The sequence below is a fragment of the Scyliorhinus canicula genome, chromosome 9 (genome assembly GCF_902713615.1).
Source record: "Scyliorhinus canicula chromosome 9, sScyCan1.1, whole genome shotgun sequence".
NCBI classification, from domain to species: Eukaryota; Metazoa; Chordata; class Chondrichthyes; order Carcharhiniformes; family Scyliorhinidae; genus Scyliorhinus; species Scyliorhinus canicula.
The window spans coordinates 60,254,446-60,274,970 of record NC_052154.1 but is presented as its reverse complement, the minus strand read 5'-3'; the positions used below and the strand labels follow the sequence as shown (position 1 = coordinate 60,274,970).

At 45.7% G+C, this 20,525-nt stretch overlaps 1 protein-coding gene across 1 annotated transcript in view; it reads right to left on the bottom strand.

Moving 5' to 3' along the window:
• slc6a2 (solute carrier family 6 member 2) overlaps window positions 1–20,525 on the bottom strand; it is a 200,712-nt gene that overhangs the window by 18,649 nt on the left and 161,538 nt on the right. The window contains exons 9-10 of the mRNA XM_038806745.1: window positions 9,569–9,697; window positions 462–561 (exon numbers count right to left, since the gene is read on the bottom strand). Coding sequence (XP_038662673.1) covers window positions 462–561; window positions 9,569–9,697 — 229 coding nt within the window. The remainder of the gene's footprint in view (window positions 1–461; window positions 562–9,568; window positions 9,698–20,525) is intronic.

Sequence of the window (20,525 nt, the reverse complement as noted above, 5' to 3'; positions counted from 1 at the left end):
GAGTATTAGCATTGTACATTTTAAAAAATAAATCATTGTGTCATTATATTAAAAATGTATACTGCAGCAAAGCAACTTAACCTGAAATTATATCGTATCAAGACCAATTCAAAAGCAAACTACTGCAGATGCTGGAAATCATATGAAAGGTCCCAGATCTGAAATATTAGCTCTCTTTCTTTATCCACAGATGTGACAAGACCTGCTGATTACTTCCAGCATTTTCCATTTTCAACTTATTTTTAAAAATTGATTTAAACTCCATCAGCGACAAAAGGTTAAGAGGCAACAATTACTGTGCATACAAAGGAATATATGTTGGTGTTGTCCACTGTTGTCCTTGGTCAAATGTACATTAATGTTATGCCTATGTTAAACAGATGTCTAACACCACGGAATTAACTTGGTCACGTAACAGTTTATTCAGGTAGTCTCAAACTGAATGCCGAGGTCAAACTTACCGTAAAACCAAGATACTCCAATGGCTTCGATTAATACCCCAAAGAGGATTGCTGTCCCCGCTGCAAATTGGTCTAGTAATGTGAGCACATAAATTCCGCCCTAAAAGAGGTTAAAAAAATATTATATATAGTTTGCGCAATTCATGTTTTCAGTCGGTTAGTCATGATAACAGATACTAAAAAATGCAGAGTCAAGATGAAAGGTAATTTGACAATATCCAGCATTATGAAGAAAACTTAGGACTGAAAACTGGGCAGCACGGTGGTGCAGTGGTTAGCATTGCCGCCTCAGGGCGCTGAGGTACCAGGTTCAATCCCGGCTCTAGGTCACTGTCCATGTAGAGTTTGCACACTCTCCCCGTGTTTGCGTGGGTTTCACCCTCACAACCCAAAGATGTGCAGGGTAGGTGGATTGGTAAATTGCCCCTTAATTGCAAAAAATGAATTGGGTACTCTAAATTTATTTTAAAAAAGGCCTGAAAACCTCTCAATTGAATATCTTGTGCAATCTCTATTAGACTGGAGTGATAGGCTTGGTTTATGTATGAAGAATATTTATTTTTTGTACGATAAATGTTTATATTTTGCGCTCCAATATGTTATAATATTGGATCCAGCTAGCCTCCCTCCCACAGGACTATGTCCTGAGCATTCGACAGGATTGCTTTTTACAGCTGTGTGGCAAAATGATTTTTAAAAAAAATTTATTCTTGCGCAGTTAAGCTGAAATCATGTAACAGACTGATTTTTCTCGAGTGTGTAATGGGGAGCTGTATCAGTCCACCAATCTGCATTGAGCACGGAGAGAAAAAGCCATGTGTATATAATCTATTCAAATTTGGCTAGAAAACCCAGTATTAAATTATCTTATCTCAAAAGGAACTAGCTGGAATGATGTTCAAGATTGAAATACGAGTTTATGTATCAAGAAGGAAGATTTCCATTTATCTTTTTAAATGATGATCACTTTATTAACTTCAATACTAAGATGTGGGCACCAAGTATTGATAGATGAATGCTGTCCCCATGCAAAAGCTCCTCGACAGATACATTGGTCAGTCATTGAGGTCCCACAGACCCTCCTGCATTAATCCTGTCCATGAATCAGTCCAGCGGAGACAGTTTACCAAGTAGCCATCAAACTGTAAGGATGAATGCTGCCCCAAGTGCAATTGGAAGTCAAATAGGTTCATTTATTCAGCTTTATTGCATAGGCATAAAACAAAGAATGAACCTGCATTTCTAGAGAGTGCTACCAATTGGAGATGGGGGATAAATATTAGCCCCCCCCCCCCCCACAATGGACAGGAGAGGGGTTAGGGTCATTAAATATCTAGAATCGCAAAAGGCAATCTCAATTTTCTGTCATTTTTACAATGGCAGGGTGGCTGGCAAAGCTGTGTTCTGTCTTGAAAAGACAGGATTTTTCATTATAATATTTAAATCAGAGTCTAATGGGGCAATTGGGAGCATCATTTAAATTTAAAGTTTGCAGGTCACTGTCCATGTGGAGTTTGCACATTCTCTCCGTGTCTGCGTGGGTCTCACCCCTACAACCCAAAAAGATGTGCAGGGCAGGTGGATTGGCCACGCTAAATTGTCCCTTAATTGGAAAAGAATTGGATACTCTAAATTTTTAAAAAAATTAACGTTTGCTGGCTGGGCTTCCTACTTTTGAGAAACATGGTGGCAAAATGGAGATCGGCAGGTGTCTGCACAAGGCAAATGCTTTTTAAGCACTCCTTGTGAGCCAAAGTTCTTCCCCAGGCCCTCAAGCAAACCCTCGGTCATTCAGAGCCTCTCCTTCCGTCCATGGTCAGCCGACCTCCCTCCAACCCTGCTCATGAGCTATCTGCCCCATGATTGACTGACCACCCCTCCCCAATCGCTGATTTTTCAGTCCCTTCACGTTGCCAGGTTCCAACAAGTAGCTCACCCTCCTTACATCAACACCCAATCTTGAGCCATTTGCTCCACAAAGAGTTGACAACGAGAGGGCACAGATTGAAAGTAATTGTTAAAAGAAGCAAATGCCAATATGAGGGGAAACCTTTTCACATAGCGAGTGATTAAGGGCTGGAAAGCACTGCCTGAGAATTTAGTGGAGGCATCTTCAATCAAAACATTCAAAAGGGAAATGGATGGTAACCTGTAAAAAGGAAGAATGTTCAGGGTTATGAGGAGTAGGCGGGACAATGGCACTAAGGGAATAGTTCATTCAATGAACCGTAACAGACAGGACGGGCCAAATGGCCTCATTCTGTACTGTACCGACTCTGTGATTCAATCAGCTGCACCCTAACACATCCCACTTACCCCCACCACCAACATCATTTGATATTGCCTCCCTCCCAGTGGGAAATTTAAAAAAACTGAAAAAACCCTTAACCGTGTCAAAATCTCCAAATTCAGGTATCCTTCCCAACTAATATAATTCCCGCACCCCCATAAATAATGGATTCTTAATCCCAACAAGATTAGATATATAACATTGACTCAGTAGCATAATAAAAATATTTAATTAACCAAAATTAGTGAGATAGTGCCGATTTTGAAATGTCAACAATCTGGCTTTTCAACCAAAAACGCTGCCTTAAAAGAAACATTTATATAAGTGGGAAGATCTGAAAAATATAAAAATTGTTTTGCAATCGGGTGCTAGTCACTGACTTTAAAAATCAGAATATGCACTGGGACAACATCTGCTTTAAATATATCTCAATTGTATAAGTGGAATAGGTCAAAGCAAACTAAATACATTCTTCAGTAATCCACTTTGATCAACTTTCTAGGGGATGCCAACACTGTTTCAAAGTAATTAAGAAATAGATGTTTGTCAAATAAACACTCTATTGCAGTTTAGGAATGTCTGACTTGTATTAGACCTGCAGAGTTGGAATGTGCTACTGCATCTGAACTTCGTTACTATTTAAAGATCTCATTTAGTTTCTTGGTTAGCGGCCAACTTCTTTGTTTGTTTAGTTTGACAACTATTATATTCATTCCACTATTAGCAATCACAAATTTGTTTTCAGAAGCAATCATTTAAAAAGAACAATGCGACTTATTTCTTTATTTGCAAAAAATGAGATTGTTTAGCACCCTCCTCCTCCCTGATTACAGTTTCCTTAATTTGATATTTGTAGATTCAGTTGGCCAGCTCTAGTTTCCATTCTTTACATTTCCAAGTCATTCGGAGCAGCAGGCATGGCACTTTGCTTATTGTGTCAAGGATATGGGCCAAAGGCTGCAAGTGAGTGAAAGTGTGCAGCTGTAGGCTGCTCATTATCCATATTGAATACAGCAGTCCTGGCAAACCTTGTGAAACTTTCACGAGACATTCCCTTGGGGTCTCTACCGATTGGCGACTGGAAATACCCTTCTGTAGAAACCATGCATACACGCATCAATGGGGTTTCCGTGGATCTTTTATTAAAGTTGAGAAACCCAAAGAATATTATGTGCAACATTTTCTTAAATTTTGACTTGTATCAGCTACATTGGCAAGTTTGAAATTGTATTTTAATCATCTGTACTTGCCAGATTAAAGATAGCGAAGTCACAGAATTAGCATTCATATCGCTTATAATAATTTCTTCTTCCCTACATCAAATCAAGATACACTGCAGTGAACTGCACATCTACGGTAATTCGCTCATTCCCAGAATTTTAGAATTCCATACCTTCCAGTTCCTCCTGTAATCTTCAGTCTTTTAAAATTAAAATTTGGCATCATCTCATTATTACTTCCAGATTTATCTGATCATTTTATACTTTCCAACTTTAGTAGTAAGCCGTTCTGCGGGCCTCAGCTCTTGGGATTTCTCAATGAAAACAACATAATAAAATGTGGCTCCTGGAGGTTGTGGGTTCAAGTCATATGCCGGGGTCTGAGCCAGGAACCCAGGTTGCCACTACATGGGTGATTTAACGGAAATGAAACAGAGTCCCGTGTTGGGCACATTTAGCTGGGTGTTTCCCGGTGCTGACAGTGCTGAGAATCTCCCTGCTATTAAATAGGACTCTGCTTCATTTCTGGGCTTTGGCGTGGAATGCGACGCCGAGGCAGCACTTAGTCCCATTTCCTGCACTTACAAGCTCCACTTTGCAGAAAGAGATTATGGGGCCATTTTAAAATGGCACTCTGGGCCGGGATTCTCCCCTACCCGGCGGGATGGAGGGTCCCGGTGTAGCGGAGTGGCGCCAACCACTCCGGCGTCGGGCCTCCCCAAAGGTGCGGAATTCTCCGCACCTTTGGGGGCTAGGCCCACGCCGGAGTGGTTGGCGCCACGCCGACTGGCGCAAAAACTGGCGCAAACGGCCTTTGACGCCCGCTGCCCAGCGCCGGGGCTGGCCGAAAGGCCTTCCCCGATTCGCGCATGCGCCGGTGCGTCAGCTGCCGCCACCACCGGCGCATGCGCGGTAGGGGGGTTCTCTTCCGCCTCCGCCATGGTGGAGGCCGTGGCGGCAGTGGAAAAAAAAGAGTGCCCCACGGCACTGGCCCGCCCGCTGATCGGTGGGCCCCGATCGCGGGCCTGGCCACCGTGGGGGCACCCCCGGAGTCCGATCGCCCCGCACCCCCCCCAGGACCCCGGGGGCCCGCTCGTGCCGCCAATCCTGCCACCACCAGAGGTGGTTGAAACCACGGCGGCGGGAGAGGCCTCTCAGCGGCGGGACTTCGGCCTCATGGCCGGAGAATTACCGCTGGGGGGCTCGCCGATCGGCGCAGAGGGAACGCCGATCGGCGGGGCGTGATTCCCGCCCCCACCAATTCCCGGGTGGCGGTGAATTTCTGCCACGGCGGGGGCGGGATTTTCGCCGGCCCCGGGCGATTCTCCGACCCTGCAGGGGGTCAGAGAATTTCGCCCCTGATCTCTGAACACCCCACCACAACCTCCGGACCCCGCAATGCTCAAACTTATCAATGAGGGGATCCTTGAGCCCCACGCACCTCACCTCATAAGGACAGGGCACCCACTGACCTGATTCGTGGCATGGACAAAATGTCACCCCGGCATCTGGACATTGCTCGCCTGACAGTGGCACCACCTGGGTACCCTGGCATTGCCATGGTGGCACTGCCAAGGTGCCCAGGTGGCATCAGGGGTGCCAGGGTACTATCCTGCCCAGAGCCTGACCACCCAGGGGCCACCAATTTTCCGAGAGAACCCTAACCCCCCCCACCGCCCAAGTGCTGGTACACCTAGCCGATGTTGATGGAGGCCTATGCTAAACGGCGCTCGCCTCCTTGGCACAGGCTTTAGATCCCAGTGGGTGGGATCCAGATCGCGATGCCCCACAAGATCTCATTAGATCTCGCAATGCGCAACAATTAAATTTCCCGAGAGTTGGCCACGACGAGGCCGGTGGGTCATGGACTACACTTCAGTGCCTAAGCATTACATGGTTGGACTGTTGGAGGTGCAGTCTTTCAGATGAGACATGAGGCTCTGAGTGCTTGCTCAGGTGACCGTAAAAGATCCCATGGCATTATTCTGAAGAACAGCTGGGGAGCTATCCTTCGTGTCTTGGCCATCAATCAACGGAAAAGAAACAGGTTATTTGGTCATTAAGACATTGCTGCTTGTGGGAGATTTCTGGGAAATATTAGAACATAGAACAGTAGAACATAGAACAGTACAGCACAGAACAGGCCCTTCGGCCCTCGATGTTGTGCCGAGCAATGATCACCCCACTCAAACCCACGTATCCACCCTATACCCGTAACCCAACATCCCCCCCCCTTTAACCTTACTTTTTAGGACACTACGGGCAATTTAGCATGGCCAATCCACCTAACCCGCACCCGGAGGAAACCCACGCACACACGGGGAGGACGTGCAGACTCCGCACAGAGAGTGACCCAGCCGGGAATCGAACCTGGGACCCTGGAGCTGTGAAGCATTTATGCTAACCACCATGCTACCGTGCTGCCAACTGCTGTAAATTCTGCTTTACGATAACGGCTACATTTCAGAAGTACTTAATTGGCTGGAAATCACTTTGGGGTTACCTGAGGTCAGGAACGATGCTCTAGAATAGCAAGCTGTTCGTCCTTTTTGGAAATGCAGTTGTTGTTACGGGTTTGAAGCTATTTACAACTAATTGCATATGATGACCTTAATGTTAATAAGATCCAAGACTAAAACTACACAACTGTTGCAGATTCTTCTGCAAGGTTATTGGCCTGGATTCTCCGTTCTGGAGACTAAATGCTCCCACCAGCTGAAAATCGGGAATGGTCTCACCTGGTGCGAGGAACGGCGCCCAAGTGCGAGACTCATTCCTGAACCACGCAACTCTATGCATGGCGGAGAGCTCACCAGATTCCACCGGTATCCTGGTATCGGGCTGCCATTTGATACGATCATGAAGTCCGGTGGCAGGCCCCCCTTGCCTCCACAATGCAAATCATCACACCCTGCCCCCCCCCTTACCCGCACCGACAAAGAGGGGCGCCATTCGGCCCACCCTGTCACTAACAGGTCATCCACCCTCCTCCCCCCCACACCACGATTGCATGAGTGTGACCAACGCCCCCCCCCCCACCTGACTTCCACCAGTCCCCCCCATCAGCCCCCTTCATCCGCTGCCACTGGAATTGCCAACTGTGCACTGTTCCCTGGCACATACAACCTGGCAGTGAAACCTGTGCCTGGCATGGTGGACGCAAAGGGGGGGGGTTAAAGGGATCAAGTTGTGGATCATGCACCTCTCTGCTGCTGCCAGACTGCAGAAGAGGGATCACCCAAAGGTCCTGGAGGTTAGGCGGGCTTGGGATCTGAGTGAAGGGTTGACCCCAGGACCCCACCCGGAATGGGGGTACAGTGTCTGGTCTTCCCATTCCAGCCCTAGGCAATCTTAAGATCATCCTCATCATGGTGATCTCAGGCAGTCCTCTGCTGAACAGCATCATGCTGGTCTGAGGTTTTAATTCCGAAGTGGCCACTGTCATCATATCTATTCATGTATATAATGATGTGCAGACACGCAGTGATTGACACACAGGATGACCAGTAAGCACACAACACAGTGCAGCCAATCACCAGACAGGACACTACCACTATAAAGCCAGAGGGCACTAGGTTTCCCGCTCTCTCTGAACCCAGCCACTGAGACAGTCAGAGTCCACGAGCTAGCAAGTGCAAACACCATGCGGTAGCTAGTAAGTCTGGTCAGGCTACTACTAGGTCTCCAGTCAGTTCAGTATAGTGTTGAACCACAGCTGAATATTCTATCGTTGAATAAAAGAGTGTTGGATCTTCTCCAGTGTTAGACGTCTGTTTCTAGCTTCCCTGCATCGAGTGCAGTCCACATCGAGCCAACCTGCCTAACACATCAGTCTCCTCAGCCTGAACTGCTTTGCCTGACAGCTGAAAAGCAGTCCAGTGAAGAATCAACGCAGGAACACTTTTCCTTTCCTAACATCTACTCCCTCAGGCAAATACCTTTAAAACAACAGCAGTTACAAGTGTCAGAGGCTTTCAAGAAAGCCCACCACTTGAAAAAACTTCAAATCTCTTGCTAAGCATCCATTCAATTTCACAGAGCAACACCTCACTAACCTGTGATTGACAGTTTCATGGTTCAGGCACAGCTGCTTGGTAGATTGTTTATTGATCTTTCCCTTCACACTTTAATGTATCTCAAGTACTCTGCTTTGATGCTAACCGGAATATTTAGAAACACTCTTGCTATGATTGACAGCTCCTCACCACATGAAATGGGCAAGTTGTTTTACTTCCTCTGGTCTTACTGCAGAAAGCACTTAGATGCTTTTGATGTGGTGAGGAGCAAGATGAAACATTGCTACTGCTTGTTAATGTAACTGATTTTCATTTATTTCCATCCACAGTTGGACAAGGGCAGGTGGTAACACAATGAAAATCATAGCATTTATCATTCTGCTCACAATGACATCAGGATGATCAACTTAAGGTGTCTTGATAAGGCACACTATGGTCTGTTCTATCCTGGAAAACCAATTGTTGAAGGATAGAACTGGGGCTAATCTTTAGTCAGTCATATATTTATGGATAAATTGAAACATTACAGGCCTATACCTCCTAATTCAACCACACCTCAGTTTTAATTAGGATCTCTGCTTAAGTGAAAGCCCAATTACTACTCTCCATGTGCATATAATGAAACACTATTGATATGTAATTAACAGGGGTTCCTGTCAAAACAGGCAGGAGTCATAGATTTGTATAGTCATTACACAACTGCAAGAATCCATACTGGAGTCTCATTAGCCAATGCAAATTTGAAGTCAATGACATTATTAGGACCTCAATGCAGTTTTGAAAAGTCAATGGGGGCAGAATACACTCTGTCTTCTCCACCCATTTACACTTTGCATTATGGACCCCTGCAAGTCATTCATAAACATTGTTATCCCAGAAAATAATCCACCAACCTCATAGTGAGCCTCCAGAGCTCTTCCTCAAGGTCACCTCCCCTACTTTAATCTACCAAGACTGGCTGACTACCAGACTTTCTACCTTCCATAATGAACATGACACTCCAAACGCACCGACACAGCTTCCTGACAGAGTTGAAAGTAGGCCCAAACATGACAATAGTTAGAGACTCTGACTATTTTTATCAGGCAGGCAGCATTCTCATTGCACCCATCATCTTCCTGATGGTAGTGGTTATTTAAAACGGGTGCAAACAGCGTTTAACAAGCTAATGAAATGTAAGTCATAGACCACGTGTAACTATGCTGTTAGTCGATGTCCAAATTGGCTAATTAACTCATGATTGAGTTACTTAATGATTGGTTTAGATTTGTGTTTAATTTTTGTCATTTACCAATAATGCATTGCAACTCATGAACTGTGAACTTCTGACAAACATAGAATTAACATAAAAATAACCATGCTATAACTATATAGCTTGGAAACCAGTTCATAGTAACACATTCTCAATTTGCCAGCCAGTTATAAAACTGCTGTTGTAAATCAATTACCCATTTAGGATATCAACAGAAATCACAATCCAGCAGTTTGCTGAACAGATACAATTGCATCCTGCTAACAAATTAACGATTAATTGTGTTGCCTTTTCACCACTATTTTCCCAAACCCTGCTACGCCACTTACATTGGTGATGCAGAAGAGTGCAACGAGGAAAGTTCCACCTGCAGTCACAAATGTGAAAAGCTTGCGGTGTTTCTTCAGAATTTTGAAGTCATCTGTAATTCCAGTAACGACCGCCTCCATACCACCCATCTGAGAAAAGGAAACCGCATGGGAATAAATGAAAACTAAAACAAATTCGAAGACATTGTGACCCGAAAATATTCCAGGTTTTTAAAGAAGAAGCGTCATTGATGGTAAAAAATCAAATTATGTCCACAGGAAATTCTCGAAATTTACTGGGTGTTCTGAAAGGGAAAAGGTAGGTGGCTGTTTTTGACTGGCACAGACAGGATGGGCCGAAGGGCCTTTCCTGTGATGTAGACCTCAGTGACTCGAGATAGATTAATGTCTGGCTTGCACCCGACATCAAGACCGCCCTTGCCTTGACGTCCTATGGGGTGATTTGGAACACTTGGCATCTCTTAGGGTCAATTTTTTAGGTATCCCTAAGACTGTTTGATTTTACACTTCAATGCTCCTGGGAAAATCAACATGACTGACACATTTTTATGAATGACATTAGCAAGACTTAATTTTATTGCCCAGCCTTGTTACCCTGAGAATGGGGGTGGGCTCGAAATGTTACAGTGCAGACAAATTAAGCTGCTTAAATCAAGCAGAGTAACCTGTGAAAAGGGGCAATATATTCAGTTCACTATTGTTAAGTTGTTACATGATAACAAGTTAGGTTGATGACAACAATCTAATCCAATCAGAACTGCTGCTCTGTACATTTCACTTGCTGTGCAATGAAACAACTTAACAATTCAACCAAGTCTTAGCTTAGCTCATGTTAACTTAACCTGCCTTTGAAGAGACTGAAGAAATGACAGAACTATACGTTGCTGGGTTATGTCATCATATGAGCAGATATAAGGCAGTGAGTCAACGGCCAAAAACACAAGACACTCTGCTTAAGTGAGTCAATAGTGTCGCTGAACCCTAGATGATATTGATGGTGGACCCAAACTTTTATCAAGGGTAAAGAAAAATATCTATTATCTATCAATGATTAATTAATGCACCTCCCTCTTGGGGGGTTACTTTGTCAACCAACTCCAAGCAACAACTATATGTTTATAAAGCACCTTTAACATAAAGAAACATCCCAGAGGATCATTATAAAAGAAAATATGACACCAACCCAATTATTATTAGGTTAGATGACTAAAAAGTGGTAGGTTTTCAGGAGTGGCTGAAAGGAGGGAATCGAGAAAGCGAGCTAGAGAGGTTGGTGGGGGGAGAATTCCCCCAACTTGGAACCGAAGAGGTGAATGAACGGATTAGAAAACAAAGGTGAGGATTTTAAAATCAAGACAGTCTGATAGGGAGCCAATGTAGATCAGTAATCACAAGGATGATAGGTGAAGGGACATGATGTGAGTTAGAACATGAGTCGCCAGGTTTTGGATGATCTCTAGTTACAGAGGGTAGAATGTGGGACCAACCAGAGTGCATTGGACTGGTCAAGTCTGGATTTAACCAAAGCATGAATGAAGATTTCAACAGCATGTGAGCTGAGGCAGGGGCAAAATAGGGAAATGTTATGAAGATGGAAATAGGTGTTCTTAGCGATGGTGAAGATGTGTCACTGGAAGCTCATCTCGGGGCCAAATATGACACCAAGGTTGCAAACGGGCTAGTGTTTTTGCAGACATTTGTCAAGGAGAGAGTTGGAATTGGCAGCCAACGAATAGAGTTAGGAGCAGGGTCTAGAAACAGTGGCTTTGGTTTCCCAAATATGTAATTGGGAGATATTTCTGCTCATCTAGCACCGGATGTCAAATGAACAGTCTCAGAATCGAGCAAGCTTGGAGAGTCAGCAAAGGTGGTGGTGAGGTAACGTTGGACGTTGTCAGCGTACATGTAAAAACGAACCCTGTGTTTTAGGGTGATATTGCCGAGAGCAGTATAGACATGATAAATAGGAGTGTTGGGGGGGGGGGGGGGGGGGGGGGGGGGAGTGATGGGGGATGGTGGCATGGATAGTCCCTTGGAGGGATACCAGGGATAATAATGAAGGGAAGCAATTGCAAGTGATACCCTGGCTATGATTAGATAGATAAGATTGAATCCATGCCGGCAAGAGCATTCCCACCCTGCTAGATGTTAGTGGAGAAGTGTTGGAAGGAGATGGTATGGTCAATCATGTCAAAGGCTGCAGACAGGGTGAGGTTGCTGATGCAGGCGGTAATTTGCAATAACGGTGCTTTGCAAGGATGGAGGGGTGAGGGTTTATTCTGGGGGAGTGGAGGAGCCAGTGGCAGATTTAAAGGAGAGACAGGCAACAGCTGAAGAGAGAAATAAGAATGGAAACGATTGGAAAAGCTCAGCACATCTGGCAGACCTGTGGAGAGAGAAGCCTGGTCAAGGTTTCAGGTCTCTGAAGCTTTCACCAGAACTGGGCAAAGTTATAAATGAAGCGAGAGCCATTAACAGTATCACGGAGAGGGGGAAAGTGGAGTGGTCAGCAGTTTAGTGAGGCTAGAGTCGAGGGAGATGGAGTCTTGTGAACAACATGAACTCAAGAGAGGGCATGAGGGAGGTAGGAGAGAAACTAGACAAAGATGCGTGTTCAAGACCAAGGCAGGTTGGAAATTTAGATGATATTTCCAGGTGGGCTTGTGGAAGAAATGGACGTGGCAGAGGCAACTGATCAGATGGGCTGGGTCTTAGTGAGAAGGAAGTCCATGAGCTGCTTGCAATTATCAGAGGAGATGAGGGTAGAAGAGACAAGGAGAGGGGTTTAAGAAGCCGATTTTAACTGGGGATTATGTTTGCATTCCATGATGATCCTGGAATAATGAGCAGCATCAGCAGACAAGAGCAGAATCCGATGGTGCTGTATGTAGTCCAGACAGATCTGGCAGTGGATGCTAAACCCATTGTCCATCACATCCTTTCAAGCAAGCATAACAAGTGAAACAATTTTTCTGTTAGCTTTAATGAGTCACTGTTGAAAGGGTGGGATCAAATTTATATTGTAAAATTACTACTTAATTTTGCATTTCCAAATACTTGTACTGATCATTTTTCTCTGTAACTAGCTGACCATTCCTCGGATGGCGTCCTGCCTATAACAAGCAGAGAACCAGTCATGCAACAAAATAACATTGGAAGGAAGTGAATATAAGAAGTTGCACCAAAAAATGTCACTTGCTGCAAGCTTATACCTGCACATTTGCTCAGCTGAATCCTCTCATCCTATTATTTTGTTTGAGGTTACGAGAGGCAATCATTTCAATACATTGCTACATGGCTGGTGCAAGAGTATTCGGTGTCCTCGAGGAACCTTCAACCTTGTACTACCTCTCACAATTAACGTCTGAAAATGAATACAATAAGATGGCACTGACAGTTGTTCTTCATCTGTCCCACTCCCACACAACTGGTAAAAATTGTGAAACCCACAAGTAGTTGTTATCCACAACCTGCCCTGTCTCCAGTCTCACCCTCCCACTATTCTGCAGCACCATGTTCCCTCAGCGCCTCTCGCTACATTTGCGTACTCCCAGATCTTTTGTGACACCTCAAACCCACATCACCACAAGATCATCCAGGAGCTCCGATTGATTGAAAACATGGGAAATACGTAGGAACATGGGGCTCCAGAGCAGGAGTAGGCCATTCAGCCCCTTGAGCCTGCTTCGCCACTCGATAAGACGATCCTGTTCTGATTGTGGTCTTAACTCCACTTTTCTGGTCTTCCCGCATAACCCTTCTCTATCAAAAATCTATCGAACTCAGCCTTAACTAAATTCAATGACACTAATTCTGCTGTTTTTTTAGGGAGAAGAGTTTCACAAACTAACAAACCTCAAGAGAAAAATGTCTCCTCATCTCTGCTTTAAACAGGAGACCTCTTATTTTAAACCCTTCCCCCTAGTCTAGTCTGTCCCACAAGTAAAACATTCTCCCTGTATCTATTCTATCAAGTCCCCTTAGGATCTTATATGTTTCATAAGATCATCTCTTGTTCTTCTAAACTTAAATGAGGATAGGCCCAATTTATTTAACCTTTCTTCGTAAGTTCAGTCCTTCATCCCAGGAAAGAGTCACAAGAACTGTCTCTGAACTGCTCCCACTGCAATTATATCCTTTTTCAAATAAGGAGACCAAAACTGTACACACTATTCCAGATATGGGCCGGGATTCTCTCCTACCCGGCAGGGCAGGGGTCCCGGCGTGTTGGAGTGGCATGAACCACTCCGGCGTCGGGCCACCCCAAAGGTGCAGGGCCAAGCCCTCACATTGAGGAGCTAGGCCCGCGCCGGAGTGGTTCCCACTCCGCCGGCTGGCGTGACCGGCCTTTGGCGCCATGCCAGACGGGGCCGAAAGGACTTCGCCGGCCGGCGTAAGTCCGCGCATGCGTCGGAGCGTCAGCAGCTGCTGACGTCATTCCGGCGCATGCACAGGGGAGGAGGTCAGTTCCGCCTCCGCCATGGTGAAGGCCATGGCGATGGTGGAAGAAAAAGAGTGCCCCCACTGCACAGGCCCGCCCCCTGATCGGTGGGCCCCAATCGTGGGCCAGGCCACCGTGGGGGCACCCTCCAGGGTCAGATCGACCTGCGCCCCCCCCCCAGGACCCCGCCCGCGCAGCCAAACCCGCTGGTAATAGAGGTGGTTTAATGCACGCCGACGGGCGAGGAAAGTCAGCTGCAGGACTTCGGCCCATCGTGGGCCGGAGAATCGCCGCAGGGAGCCCTCCGACCGGCGCAGCGCGATTCCCACCCCCGCCGAATCTCAGGGGGCGGAGAATTTGGGACACGGCGGGTGTAGGCCTGACGCCGGTCCCGGGCGATTTTCCAACCTGGCGGGAGGGGGTCGGAGAATCTCGCCCCTTGTGTCACCAAGGCCCTGTGCATCTGCAGTAAAACTCCCTTACTTTTATATTCTATTCATCTTGCAATAAACACAAAAATTCCATTTGCCTTCCTAATAACTTGCTGCAACCTTTGTCATTTATGTACGAGGGCACCTCTGGACCACTGGGTCCTGCAATCTCTCTCCATTTCAATAATATGTTGCTGTTCTTCCTGCCAAAATGGACAAGATCACATATTCCTACCTTATACTCTATCGACCATTATTTGTCCACTCACTTGATGTAGCTACATCCGTTTACTTCCTGTTGCCAACTTACTTTCCTAGCTATCTTGGTGTCCCAAGCACATTTAGCTACCATGTATTTAATCCCTTCAGCAAAGTCATTGAAAAAAATTGTAAGTAGTTGAGGTTACAGCACTGATCCCTGTGGCATTCCACTTATTACATCTTGCCAACGCGAAAACAACCCACTTAGCCTTATTCTCTGCTTCCTCTGAGCTGACCAAACTTCTTTCTATGCTAATATGTAACCCCCGATACTAAGAGCTCTTATTTTGCCGAGTAACCGTTGACACGTCGCCTTATCAAATGCATTTTTCAAATTGAAGTACCCAATTCTACAGGTTTCTCTTTATCCAGGTTCTTTGTTACTTTCTTAAAGGACTCCAGGAAATTATTTCAACATGGTTCCCCTTTCACAAAACCATGTTGATTCTGCCTGATCCCATTATGACTGTTTAACTATCCTGCTAAAACCTCCTTTAATAATGGATTCCAGCAATGTCCCTGTGACAGATGTTAGGCTTATTGGCCTATAGTTTCCTGCTTCCTTTTCCCCTCCTTTCTTGAATAAAGGTGATACATTTGCTCTTTTCCAATCCGTTGGCACCCTTCCAGAATCTAAGAAATTTTGGAAGGTTTAACCAATGCCTCGATTATCCCTGCAGCCCCTTCTTTTAAGTCCCTAGGATGCAGGTCAGTAGATCATAGGAACTTGTCAGCTTTAGGCTTAATAGTTTTCCCAATACCATTATCCTGGTAGTGATGATTGCCTTTCTCTCCCTGTCACCTCTTGATTCTCAAGTATCTTTGGAAATTTTTTCCAAGCCTTCTACAGTAAAAACAGACACAAAATATCTGTTCAACGTTTCCACCATTTACTTGTTTTCCATTATTGATATCCCCAGACACACTATCTAGAGAACCAACACTCTCTTTAGTTGCCCTTCTTTTTAAAATGCCTGTAGTCTGTCTCACTGCCTGTTTTTATAGCTAGCTTCCTCTCATATTCTAATTTCTCCCTCTTTGTTCGTTTTAGTCATTCTTCTATGTTCTGAAAATCTGTCCAATCTGACCTATCACTAACCTTCAGAGAATTGTACAATGTTCTTTCGATTTAATACCAACTATAATTTCCTTATTTAGCCACAGATGATGCATCCTTCTCTAAGAGTCTTTCTTTACTCTGGGATAAATCTTTGCTGTGAGTTAATAAATATTGCCTGAAGAGTCAGCTATTGCATAATTACTTTCATATCTTTTAAATTAGTTTCCCAGTTCAATTTAGTAACTCTGCCTTCAAACCATCATAATTGCTTTTATTTAAGTTTAAGAGACTAGTCTTAGACCCACACTTCTCACCGTCAACTGAACATAGAATGTTATCATGTTATGATCACTGTCACCTAGAGGCTTCTGTCTCATTGCACATTACCAGGTCTAGAATGGATGGCGCTAGAATGCACTGCTCTGAGAAACTGTCCTGAATACATTCTATAAACTCATTATCTAAGTTACCTTTGCCAATCTTATTTCTCCAATCTATATGTAGATTAAAGTCACCCATAGTTATTGCATTTCTTTTTTTACACACCCCATTTACTTCTTCCTGTATAGTTACTCTTTGTAATTCTTAGGTAACCAGCATGAGTGGGTGCAGCCCTAGGAGAGGGGAAGCTGTCATTGATGGATCATTGAGCTCAAACGGGAAGGAGAGATTGTGATTGGTAGATAGGTGATCATGGAGGAGAAGGGGAGATTGTGATTGGTGGATCAGTAATCATGGAATGGATGGTGTTGCTGTCACTGTAGGTTTAATGAGCATGAGTGAGATTGGGCGTAGCTGTGAAAGAGCAACTTCAACAAACTCCAGGGTTTTGTGGAAACATCTGGCACTCGTGGCAAGTTTCTGATATCATTTTCAAGCTTTATATAGTTTCACTTCAATTTATTGCCACAGGTGACCACTTAGTTTAATTAGTGGTTGCACCAACCTGAACTGCTGGTTACCAGCAATGGTGCAAGCTACTGCAGGTGAAAGGCCTGTGGTTTTGTTTCAATTTGATTCATTTTGGGTTGGAGGCATTGCTGGGAAAGGCAGCAGTTATCTATCCCTGCCATGAGAAGGTGGTGGTGGATCTTCTTCATGAACCTCTGTCATCATGTGATGAAGGTACATTTGCAACGCGTGAGGTGGCGAGTCCTAGGATTTTGACTCTGTGACAGAAGCAGTTTGCAAAACATGTTGCTGTTTGCATTCCATTTCTGTCAAAACCCCACATCCGTGCTCTGTGAAGTTGTTTCCTTGCTTCAAAACGTGCAGTTCCTTTTCAGCATTTCTGACTAATGGTGCCAGTTACTGGAGGGTGTAAGAGACATTTGCCATCTGTCTAAAACTTGAGATTAGTACAATGGGTAATTTTCTGTTTTGTGAAGTGGCTTAGTTGCGCTCAATTCATTGACATATGATGGACACAATGATAGCCAATATCAGGGATCATTGCACTATCTACAATAATGGGCAAAATTCTCTGACCCCCAGCAGGGTCGGAGAATCGCCTGGGGGCGCCTAAAATCCCGCCCCCGCTGTGGCAGAGATTCTCCGCCATCCGGGAAGTGGCGGGGGCAGGAATCTCGCCCCACCGATCGGAGAGGCCCCTGCGGCAATTCTCCGGCCCGGATGGGCCGAGGTCCCGCCGCTGGGAGGCCTCTCCCACCGCCGAGGTTTAAACCACCTCTGGAACAGCGGGTTCAGCGGCGCGAGCAGGCCCCCGGGGTCCTGGGGGGGGGGGGGCGATCGGACCCCGGGGGGTGCCTCCACGGTGGCCTGGCCCGCGATTGGGGCCCCCCGATCAGGGGCCGGGCCAGTGCCCTGGGTGCACTATGTTCCTCCGCGACCGCCACGGCCTCCACGATGGCGGAGGCGGAAGGGAACACCACATCGCGCATGCGCCGACCGGCGAAAGCCTTTCGGCCAGCCCTGCTGCCGGGGGCGCCGGGTGTTTGCGCCAGTCTTCTGGTGCAAACCGCTCCGGCGCAGGGCTGGCCCCCAAAGGTGGGGAGAATTCCCCACCTTTGGGGAGGCGCGACCCCTGAGTAGTGTGCGCCACTCCCCTACTCCGGCACCCTCCATCACGCCGGGTAGGGGAGAATGCCGCCCAATATCTGATACGCCATTGAACTGGGACATTTTGGACAGACCTTTGTGCCTCAAGAATGCATTAGATCCCTTTCAAATGTGGATGTGGGGGCCTAATATCTGTATGAGGCTAACTCTGCCAAATTGGACATCATCCATCTCAGATCTGTTCCACTGAGGATACTTCGGCAAATTCTGTGTCCTAAATTATACTGCCATTACACAGGAGCTGAGGAGCATAAAGTGGGAACAATTGTTCTTGGGGAAATGCACAACAGTAATGTGTGAGTTGTTTAAGGAGCACTTGCAGTGAGTGCTGGATAGTTTTGTCCCACTGAGATGAGGAAGGAATTTTAAGGTGAAGGAGCTTTGGTTGACAAGAGAAGTGGAGCTTCTAGTCAAGAGGAAGAAGGAAGCTTACGTAAGGTTGAGGAAACAAGGATTTTGCACGGCGCTAGAGGGTTACAAGGTAGCCAGGAAGGAACTCAAAAATGGACTGAGGAGAGCTAGAAGGGGGCATGAAAAAGCCCTGGCAGGAAGGATTAGGGAAAACCCCAAGGCGTTCTACACTTATGTGAGAATTAAGAGGATGATCAGAATGAGAGTAGGGCTGATCAGAGATAGTGGAGGGAACTTATGCCAAGAGTTTGAGGAAGTAGGGGAGGTCCTAAATGAATATTTTGCTTCAGTATTCACTAGAGAGAGGGACCTTGTTGCTCATGAGAACAGTGTGAACCAGGTTAATAGACTCAAACAGGTTGATATTAAGAAGGAGGATGTGCTGGAAATTTTGAAAAGCATCAGGATAGATAAGTCCCCTGGGCCAGACGGGATATACCCAAGGTTCATATGGGAAGCGAGGGAGGAGATTGCTGTGCCGTTGGCGATGATCTTTGCGTCCTTACTCTCCACTGGAGTAGTAACGGATGATTGGAGGGAGGCGAACGTTGTTCCCCTGTTCAAGAAAGGGAATAGGGAAATCCCTGGGAATTACAGACCTATCTTATGTCTGTGGTGAGGAAAATATTGGAAAGGATTCTGAGAGGTAGGATTTATGATTATTTAGAAAAACATAGTTTGATTAAAGATAGTCAGCATGGCTTTGTGAGGGGCAGGTCATGTCTCACAAGCCTCACTGAATTATTTGAGGATGTGATGAGACACATTGATGAAAGTGGGCAGTGGATGTGGTGTATATGGATTTCAGTAAGGCATTTGATAACGTTCGACATGGTAGGTTCATTCAGAAAGTTAGGGGGCATGGGATACAGGGAAATTTGGCTGTCTGGATACAGAATTGGCTGGCAGAAAGAAGACAGCAAGTGGTAGTGGGTGGAAAGTATTCCGCCTGGAGGTCGGTGACCAGTGGTGTCCCTCAAGGATCTGTTCTGGGACCTCTGCTCTTTGTGGTTTTTATAAATTACTTGGATGAGGAAGTTGAAGGGTGGGTTAGTAAGTTTGCCAATGACACGAAGGTTGGTGGAATTGTAGATAGTGTTGAGGGTTGTTGCAGGTTACAACAGGACATTGACAGGATGCAGAGCTGGGCTGAGAAGTGGCAGATGGAGTTCAACCTTGATAAATATGAAGTGATTCATTTTGGAAGGCCAAATTTGAATTCTGAATACAGGGTTAAAGGCAGGATTCTTGGAAGTGTGGAGGAACAGAGGGATCTTGGGGTCCACGTACATAGATCCCTCAAAGTTGCCACCCAGGTTGATAGGGTTGTTAAGAAGGAGTATGGTGTGTTGGCTTTCATTAACAGGGGGATTGAGTTTAAGAGCCGCGAGGTTTTGCTGCAGCTTTATAAAACCCTAGTTAGATCACACTTGTAATATTGTGTCCAGTTCTGGCCATCTCATTATAGGAAGGATGTGAATGCTTTGGAGAGGGTATAGAGGAGATTTACCAGGATGCTGCCTGGACTGGAGGGCATGTCTATGAAGAAAGGTTGAGGGAGCTACGGCTTTTCTCACTAGAGCGAAGAAGGAAGAGAGGTGACTTGATAGAGGTGTACAAGGTGATGAGAGGCATGGATAAAGTGGATAGCCAGAGATTTTTCCCCAGGGTGGAAATGGCTGTCACGAGGGGACATAATTTTAAGGTGATTGGAAGAAGGTATAGGGGAGATGTCAGAGGTAGGTTCTTTACACAGAGAGTGGTGGGTGTGTGGAATGCACTGCCAGCAGAGGTGAGGGAGTCAGAGTTATTAGGGACATTTAAGCGACTCTTAGACAAGCACATGGACAGCAGTAAATTGAAGGGGTGTAGGTTAGGTTGATCTTCGATTTGGATAAATGGTTGGCACAACATTGTGGGCTGAAGGGCCTGTACTGTGCTGTACTGTTCTATGTTCTATGTAAACAGCAACCGCCGCCAAAAAAGGTAAATTTTTCAAGCTTTCCTGTGGAACAGAGGCAGTCCATTAACAGTGCTTATAATGGCCCCGTCACCGACTGTCATTTCTGCTACACTTTCCCTCATCTTTTAGAAACGTGAACACTGTAGGCAAGAGATGCCAGATTCCCAATCTAATAATATAAGGAGGCCCGAGGCCCAATTTTGGTGCCAATTTCAGGCTTTTTGATAGGAGGGTGGCTTCCATTTCAGGCTTCCAAATGGATCAAAAGCAATTTACAACCCTTCATGTCCAACAAGTCACTGTGTTCCGGA